This window comes from Acanthisitta chloris, unplaced genomic scaffold (assembly GCF_000695815.1).
Source record: "Acanthisitta chloris isolate BGI_N310 unplaced genomic scaffold, ASM69581v1 scaffold5027, whole genome shotgun sequence".
Classification (NCBI taxonomy): Eukaryota; Metazoa; Chordata; class Aves; order Passeriformes; family Acanthisittidae; genus Acanthisitta; species Acanthisitta chloris.
This window is the reverse complement of record NW_008681963.1, coordinates 46,847-56,514: the sequence shown is the minus strand read 5'-3', so window position 1 is coordinate 56,514 and position 9,668 is coordinate 46,847. Positions and strand designations below refer to the sequence as shown.

General features: G+C 37.7%; 1 protein-coding gene across 1 annotated transcript in view; it reads left to right on the top strand.

The window, feature by feature from the left end:
• The window catches only part of INVS (inversin), a 97,703-nt gene that overhangs the window by 51,872 nt on the left and 36,163 nt on the right, over positions 1-9,668 (top strand). The window contains exons 5-6 of the mRNA XM_009078294.1: positions 3,749-3,929; positions 7,440-7,549. Coding sequence (XP_009076542.1) covers positions 3,749-3,929; positions 7,440-7,549 — 291 coding nt within the window. The remainder of the gene's footprint in view (positions 1-3,748; positions 3,930-7,439; positions 7,550-9,668) is intronic.

The following is a 9,668-nucleotide window of genomic DNA, read 5'->3' as shown; positions in this document are numbered from 1 at the left end:
TGAACTCTATGAATAGACAAAAAGTAAGCATATTATCAGTTAGCTTTCTTTTGAGAATTATTAAAGCTAGGGAAGAATATAAAACTTAGCTTTTCACTGTAGTGTTTCAGGTAAATGCATTTGAATGCTTATTTAAAAAAGTGTTAGACATATTTTGGTTATTGTGATTTGTGCCTGTAACATTGTTAACTTTGATTGTACTTTTAGTTGAGAGTCACATTTATCAGTTTTTTATGTTTTTAATAGATTATCTGTCATGGTGCTAGTGACTAGATATATTAATGAACCCCAGTATGTTTCAAGTATATTAATATTTTTCTCTAACAAAACAAGGCTAACACTACCACTGTCTAATCTAAAACTGATGAAGCTTTTTTGAATGTGAGACAGGCAACTTAATTAGCATTTAATTAGCATTGGCAGATGTTACTGCTAAGCCACTCTCAGTTATCTTTGAAAGGTCATAGAGAACAGGAGAGGTGCCTGAGGACCGGAAGAAAGTCAGTATCACTCCAGTGTCTTCAGAAAGTGCAAGAAGGAAGACCCAGGAAACTATAGGCCGGTCAGGATCCCCTTCATCCCTGGAAAGGTGATGAAACAGCTCCTCCTGGATGTCATCTCTGAACATGTGGAGGAAAAGAAGGTTATCAAGAGTCAACATGGATTCACCAAGGGGAAGTCATGCTTACCCAATATGATAGCCTTCTATGATAGCATGACTGGCAGGGTAGATGAGAGGAGAGCAGTGGGTGCTGTCTGTGTTGACTTCAGCAAGACTTTTGACACTGTGTCCCATAAGAGTCTCATAGGTGAGGTCAAAAAGTATGGGTTAGATGAGTGGGCAGTGAGGTGGCTTGAGAACTGGATGCATGGCAGAACTCAGAGGACTGTGATCAGTGGCATGGCATCTAGTTCGAGGCCTGCATCTAGCAGTGTTCCGCAGGAGTCAGTACTGGGCCCAGTCTTCTTCAATTTATTCATCAGTGAATGATGAATTCACCTGGATGAAGGGACAGACCACACCCTCAGCAGGTTTGGTGATGATATAAAACTGGAAGGAGTGGCTGATAAGAAAACCTGCAAAGTTTTGCGGAGGGACCTGGACAGGCTGGAGAGATGGGCAGAAGAGGTATCTAGTGAAGTTCATCAAAGGCAACTGCAGGGTCCTGCACCTGGGGAGGAATAACCCTATGCACCAGTACAGATTAGGGATTGAGCTGCTGGAAAGCAGCTCTGTGTAGAAGGAACTGGGGTCCTGGTGGACAGCAGGCTGTCCATGAGCCAGCCGTGTGGCCTTGGAGCCAAGATGGCCAAAGCACCTGGGGAGGAATAACCCTATGCACCAGTACAGATTAGGGATTGAGCTGCTGGAAAGCAGCTCTGTGTAGAAGGAACTGGGGTCCTGGTGGACAGCAGGCTGTCCATGAGCCAGCCGTGTGGCCTTGGAGCCAAGATGGCCAAAGGTGTCCTGAGGTGCATTAGGAAGAGCATGGCCAGCAGGTTGTGGGAGAGGTGATCGTGCCCTACGCAGCCCTGGTGAGGCCACATCTGGAGTACTGTGTCCAGTACAAGAGAGTCATGGAGCTCCTGGAGTAGTGGGTCCAGCTGTGGTCTATGAAGATGATGAGGGGACTGGGGAATCTCTTTTTTGAGGAAAGACTGAGAGAGTTGGGCCTCATCAGCCTGGAGAAGAGATGACTCAGAGGGGATCCTATCAATGCATACAAATCTTAAGGGTGGGTGTCAAGAGGATAGAGCCAGACACTTTTCATTGGTGCCCAGTGACAGAAGAAGGGAGAATGGGCACAGATGGAAACATGGGAAGTTCCATCTGAGTATGAAGAAAAAATTCTTTCCTGTGAGGGTGGCTGAGCACTGGAACAGGCTGCCCAGAGAGGTTGTGGAGTTTCCTTCTCTGGAGATACTCAAAATCTGCCTGGACACAATCCTGTGCAACCTGCTCTAGGTGGACCTGCTTTAGCAGAGGGCTTGGACTAGGTGATCTCCAGAAGTCCTTTCCAACCCCAATCATTCTGTGATTCTATGATTTACATACAGTATGCAAAACATGTAAATGTTTAGCTCTAAAAAACTTTTATTGGTCGAATATTAGGAGGTTTAAGTTAACACTGTAAGTAAGTAAAACAGTAAGAGACAGAGAATCATGACATTGCAGAGCTGAAGTTACTCCTGCAGTATTAACTTAGCCAGATTGCAGATTGCACTTTGAAAATATGGTGAGATATAGCTCTAAATTTTTTGGGGTTTTTATCCATTCCACAGGACATAGAGAATGTACAACTTTCGTCAATTAACATTTGGATAGAAATCACAATTCTGGAATCCCTCAACTTTCTTCCTCTTGATTTATCATCTTCAATGTTAGGTGTTTGTTTTCTACGTCATAGTTACTACGCATCAAATAATGCAAACACAAGTGATTTTATGGCTATTTGTATATGTAGTGAAGTCAATAAGTAAAATTGCAATGAGTTTAGAGAGAAAGGGATCAGGAACTTGCTTTAACTGTTAACAAGCTGCACTGATCACAGTCATTCCCTCCTCTTTCATAAGTATACTGTAAGATATAGTGTGGCTCTGTTATTTTCAGGATTGTTTTTCTCAGTTATCATGGGTTAAAATTCCCCCTAGTGTTGGAAGTTAAAAATCTCAGGACTGCATTCCATTTTTTCTTTTGCACAGGTTTCCCATGACTTTAGTATATTGTTCTGAATGGTTGGAGATAGAACAGCAGACTCATTCCCTAGTTTATTTAAACTCTTGTTTTGACTGTCTGCTTCTGCTCTACATGTTTAGTGTCCTGCATCCTGAGTTTCTATAGTATTATTGTTTGCTATTTTATTTAGTGATACCTCTTTTGTTTCAGGAAAGTGAAGCTTAAAGTTTGTGTTTTACAGGCCTTTGTGGCATTTGCCATTTGGAGATATCTGCAATGCTAAGATGATGTTCATTTGTACCTGTTTGGTTCTTTTGCCTGACAAAGAAAGTAATGAAGAGAAATCTGTATAGAAAAACATTTATGAGAGAGGAAATTATCATAATACAAAACTATATAGCTTGGGACCTTACGTGAAAGTAATTTGACATGCTTTTAAGAAAAGGTGACAAAAAGTTATGTCTCTTAATCCCTATGTTGGGGGATCAAGTGACCAATCATGATACTTTAAAAGATTTTCTTAATTCAAAATTAAGCCCATTACAAGTAAATACATTCATTGGAAGTACTCTGTAACTTAGGTCTATCTTGCCAGCTGGAGACATTGACAACTCCTTTAGCAATACTTTGGGGTTTAAAATGCTAGAAAAATATTATGATTAAAGACATAAGATTAACTTGTGCAAAAAGGGGGATGTCCTGGGAGAAAATATGAGGATATATGTAATTTTCAACTTGGAAAATTGTGGAAGACAATTTAGTTATTTTCACAAGAGCCATAATTAGTATTTTAAAGATCTGTATAAAGACCCACTTGCAAAACAGATTGGTAAAACTATAGGGTATGTACCAGAAATCAGGTCTTGTACAGTAATTAAGCATAAAAAAATTCCGTAAGAAATTCTTGAAAATAACCTATACTGTAACAGTAGTATTTGGTTGTAGAGCTAAATTCTACTGAACAAGAACAATTTATCTCCTTACTATAAGACTAAAAAAATCTGTAAAGAGTATGTAGTTTTTTTCTTCAGTTTAAATATTTTTTTCAATTTTGTATTTTTTTTTTTAAAGGAAGCTGCACCCACAGAATCTCTGCTTAACTGGCAAGACTACGAGGGACGAACTCCCCTTCATTTTGCTGTTGCGGATGGGAATGTAGCCGTGGTTGATGTCCTGACCTCCTACGAAGGCTGCAATGTGACATCTTATGACAACTTGTTTCGAACTCCCCTTCACTGGGCAGCCTTACTTGGTAAACTGGACAATGCTGAAGTCATTTAATTATTAATTGACTGTAGTGTTTAATCTTCATCTCCGATTTGTATTTAATTCCAGCCTGGCATTATGCTAACTAAGAGAATAGTAGTTTCTGCTCAGCCAGGATTAGAAGTTTGTGTGTAGGCTGTTTATTTTAGCTTCAGATTCTCCAAAGCACTGTAAAATGCATTACTTAACAGGCTGTATATGCTCATGATTTAAGAACAATTAGAGCATATTGAGATGTACTTGCATATGTAGCTTTGATCATAGGTTAAAAAACCCAGTGGTGCTCTGGAACAGTGGTGTCCAAAGTGGGGTGTGCACAGCCCAGCATGAATGCAGGACAATGTATTGGAGTGCATGAAGAAAATATCAGAACTTCTGTTTATTTTTTACCTGAAAAAGTAAGAGAACTTTGCTAATATTTCATATATGGATTTATGCTGGTACCCTCATTGGGTCCATATGTAAGATGGACACATAGGCTTTGTGCCTGAGAGAGATGAGTTGCTCCACAGCACATGGTGGTTGCAAGTGGCACCATCAGCTGTGTTCACTTTCATCCTGTTGTGATGTATTGCACTTTATGTGTGCCTGGTTAAGTGGATTTATGATTATATTATCTAGTTTTTACTAAACTCCCCCTTACAAGATAAGCAAGGGTCTTAAAAAGATTCCCACTAAGAAACTGAAGATGATCTGATAATGCCAGCACAAGTGAACAACAGAAAAATCACATAGCTGACACTTCTAGTACAAGTTCTTCATCAGACATGTTATGACAATCTAATCAGATCTGACAACAACTTTTATTCAGGAAAAGTTTTTCTCTGTTCAGATTGTTACCCTGAGAATCAGATGCTCTTGTAAATTCTAACGTTGCATATATGAATTTTGCACGGTTTGGATTTACAGGTTACAAAACTGGATCTTTGCAAAACAAGTTAAAACCTGATTAATTATAAATAGTCCAAATGCAAGGAAACAACTCATAAAATGACAGCTACAAAAAGAAGATGATTCAGAAAATTGGCCTCCTATTTTCCATTCTCCTATGCAGCACCACATGCTGGATGAAAGAATCTTTAGTTTCTCTCCCCTTTTAACAGGCTTCATCCCAACGACCCTTTGGGACACTGCAGACAATGAATGCCAATAAAAGAGTCAGATCCCTCATTGGAGCGAGTTACTGCAACTCCAATGACAATACACATGTAGTTTGATTATGTCTATTAAACAACATTTAAAAAAAAGAAGGATGTTCTCAAATTTGCATTTGCATTTAAGTAGGGATATTGAATTTTTACAGAGAAATTGTGAAGCATTTTATGTGTCATAGGATCAGTCTCCCAAAGAAATAAATAGCCATTATCACTTGGTTCTGTCCAAGAAGCAAAATTTATTGTGTTTTGAAATTGATTGTATTTGAGAGAAGTTTTGTCTGTTGGAAAAAAATGGATTGTCTAATCAATGTGGAATAAAGGGGGAAGATGTGCCAAGACCTCCAGAGTCCTTTGTGAACTTGATGAGGTCTCTAGGTGGCCTATGCCCTTGGGGAACTTCTGATTGGTAAATCATTATTAATTTTTAGGGCTCTGTTTTGAAGTTGGATACTGGATGCTGTATGTAGCTCTCAAAGAGCCTAAAATGTTGCTATATGGGTTAACAGTAGGAGGTTTGAAGTAGTGCATGGATATAGCCACAAATTTTCTGTAGAGGTGATGGATTGCATGTGACTGCATCTTGGGGCATTGTTGCTCCTGTTACCTTTCATTCGATGTAGATAAAAGTCTCAGCCAAGTTGCATCTTTTCTAAATAAAAGTACTACAGAAACGACAGTTCTTGACCTCGAGAAATGAGTTTTAATGTTTACATTAATGTCCAAGTGAGATCCCTCTTTGCACTAATTTATTTACTGTTGCACCCAGTACAATTTTTTTTCAGCTCCCTTAAGCCTTTTCTCATAGATAATTTAGACAGACCTCTTGTCCTGATTACAGAGTTCAGTTCCCTTTTTCTAGTTGTCTGTCCTAAAAGTTTAGGCACTGTCTTCCCATGCTCAATACTCCTATGGTTTTCCTGCTAGGATTGCACTCCAAACAAGCTTTTCACAGTGAACCTCAGTTTACTTCATATAGTCTTGAGGTGGGAAGAGTAGCAGCATTACATCTCTTCTTTTTAGTGTTTTTCTGGTAGGAAGGGACAGGATAATGTGATGTTCTGCACCCAGGCTTGTCTTAATGGCTAAAGTGAAAGCTCTAGAAAGAAAAAAGATCTCCACATGACTCTTCATCCTTTGTGATCCAAGATGACCATTTTCTCTTGTTTTTGATGCTTCTATACATATGAAGTCTCAAAGTGCCATTTCACAAAAGAAGGCTTGCCTAGTCCTCCATCTCTTAGGTTTTTAAAAACTACAAACCACAACTGTTACACAGCTTCATTCTGTAATTGTCTACTGCTACTAGGAAGGCTTACCTAGCTTTTTTTCAAATATTCTAAAATAATTCAAGTCAGCTCTGCAAAAGTAACAAGGTGCAAAATTGATTGGTTTTCTGACATGCAAGATACTGGGAGCTCATACCTTTAAAATCAGCGTGGTTTTATGTTATTGTTTTCTTTATATCTCAGATATATATATCTTTTAAAATACCAAACCATTAAGATATCCTGTGAGCTGCATATGCCTCTAAAAGCAAGCATATGAGTGAGTCAGTTGACTTCAGTGGCAATACACTGTACTGTGTGTTTGTTTTCCTGTCTGTGAAGTGGATATGAATTTTACCCATCCCCCCAAAAATGCTGTGATTTTAATCTAAAAATATTCTAATCTGTTTTGATGGGAGGAGTTGTATGTGAGCCTGTTGTTTGTGGCAGCTGGTAATAGCCTAGCCTCCGGATTCTGATACACATTTTCAGTTGAAATTTTGGTTAAATAAAACATAAGTAAAGAATTTACACTTGATTTCTGTAAAACAGTGTGACATACCATGAAATTGTCAATGTTAGTTTCACCTGTCTTTTAATGTAGATGGACAAATGCTCATCATCATCAGTCTGTGCTCACTTCACTGTTTCTGACTGACCTGTCGCTCAAATGCAGTGTCTCAACTGAATTATCATAAGCTTTTTCTGGAAATGTTTGACTCATTTCTCCTGCTGATTTCTTTCTTTTTCAGAAAAGCTCTAGTGATTTCTTTTAAGAGAAATAGAAAATCTTTCTGCATGTTCCTATTTAGAGGCCATTCTGATTTACAGATGCCCCTCAAAAATGAGAATGCAGAGCACTGGAGCACTATTGGGAATAAAGTGCATGCCAGGTTTTAATAGCTCAAATATCAAGTCTCAGTTTCTCTCTTGTGTTTAGACTATAATGGCTATGACATAAACTTACTATTACTTGTTGAAGTCTTCCATTTTGTTTGGTTTGATTTTTAAATATGGAAGTGTGTAACTTTAGGATTTGATACATATCTGTATTTATTATATTATTTTTCTCAGGTCATGCACAGATTGTCCATCTTTTATTAGAAAGAAATAAGTTTGGAACTATCCCATCTGATAGTCAAGGTGCAACACCCCTACATTATGCAGCACAGAGCAACTTTGCTGTAAGTAGCACATAAATATATTTTGCTGGAATATTCATAGTGTAACAAAGTGTTTGAGTTATTTTTGAAATAATATGAACAGTGTTTTGGCATGAGTTTAATTCAGAGTTTTCCTATGCTATGTGATTAATTTCCAACTCTTAAATAGATTTTATAAAACTAACTTGCTGTGCAAAGAAAGGACCTTTGATCTATTTGTTTGCACCAGAACACACAAGAGTCGTTCGGGCACTTCAATAGAAAGCAGAATGGCACCTACTATTTTACAGTGCTCTCACTTTTTAAGGCTCATTATAGCAAAGTCTAAGTGGTTATAAGGTGTTTAGAGTAAGGTGACCTGTATGAGTATTTGCACAGCTGCTGCAGTACCAGTCAAACCAGTCTTTGCATTCAAGATGATGATGAACTTAGGAATATTTGGTATTATGAATGACCCATTGTCTCTGGAAGCATGGCTAAAGAGTTAGCTACCTTTTGTCATAATTTTTCATGAACACTGTATTTTTAAATTATTTTTTAAATTCAGCAGCAAAGAAAATTGGTTTCTCAGACAGCCTAATACCTTGGTATCATAAGTAGTTTTTTTCCAGAGCAAGATCAGATACAGTAGAACCGAGTATAAAACTCAGCAGTTTAATGATTGTTGGTCATAGATGTTACAGAAGTAATTCTCAAGCCCTGAAACTTAGGAAAGCTTTTCTCGTGCTGCTCTGTCTCTCACAGTTGAATTATGCTATGTGTAGTAAGCTGAGAGCTCCCATCCAAGTTTTCTTCAGCTGTGTTATTCATAACCTCCCTTTACAAAAAGGGTTATTTAGTGCTTAATTTATGTAGTTATGTAGTCCATATTGCAATGTTTTATCAACAGGGATACTAATTTTGGTCTTTCTTGCATACCTATATGTTAATTTTCATAAATCAAGGAAGATTTTAATGGCCCTTGAGAACAATCCAAGTTAACAAATCCAGAAGCACTATTGAAAGAGGGAACCAGCCAATGTCTATTAATACCACACCTGTCACTCGTGTTTCCTTGTGAGAGTGGGTTTTGGGGTTTTGGTGGAGTATTTTTGGAGGTAGTCTTAGTAAGACCATCCAGACATTTTTTAAATTTAGACTTTGGTTGAAGCACATATCTGTGTTTAATTTTCATATTTTTGAGGGAATACTTTGTTTATGCTGATTGTTATGGACTATGTACAATTTGGGTCGAACACACAACTGAAATGTTTGTGTTGTGAAAGCCTTTTTTTATAGCTGGAGTTAGACTCATAGAAGAGAGAGAATGTTTTTATTTATTATTTAATTATTATCTCTGCATTCTTTTACCTTCTTTTTTTTTCCCTTTTTTATATTGATACATTCCTAAAAAATGATTTTTCATACTGACTTGCTTTCTCTGGGCTTGAGTCAGTTGAATGAAACATCTTCATTATGTTGCAGCCTTTTGATCCCATCAGCCAGCCAAACTATGATATCATTTAGGTTTTTATGGGGAAATAGAGTAGGTGGTAGAATCAGACATTCTTTTGTAATCTTGTGTACTTGCAATAAATGTACTGTTCCTGTCTTACATGAAGAATCAAACAGGAGAGTTTCATTGAGATCTGAAAGCCTCTTTTAGCTGGTGATGTATCCAAGAGCCCCTGCCTAAATTATGTCTGGAGCCTCTCTGTTTTTACCAGTCCAGTTGTTTCTGAGCACCACTATTTGCTCTTTCTCTCAATTATGTACATATCATTGAACAATTCCCGTCACTGCATTCCAAATACATAGTCAGACAGCTGAGTGGAGACACATCCATGTTTGTTCTGACAGTAGCATCTCTATATTTATGGTTTGAGAGCCACATTGTTGCTCTATTCAGTATGCCCAAGTCTGGATAGGTGTGATATGTTTAAATGTGTTTTAAAATGTGATGTTTCTTTGTCCCTAACAAGAAGAAAGTTTGTTCTTTTGTGTTTATTGTAAATATTTGCATGGCTTTCAGTTTTATTTACTTTGCTAGATGGTTCTTTGCTCTGTTATTCTATGAGCTACTTAGTGTAATATGACATTTTTGGTTTCTTTAAAGGCTGAGAAGACCTAGCCAGCATTTAATATATGTGAAGAATTTGTT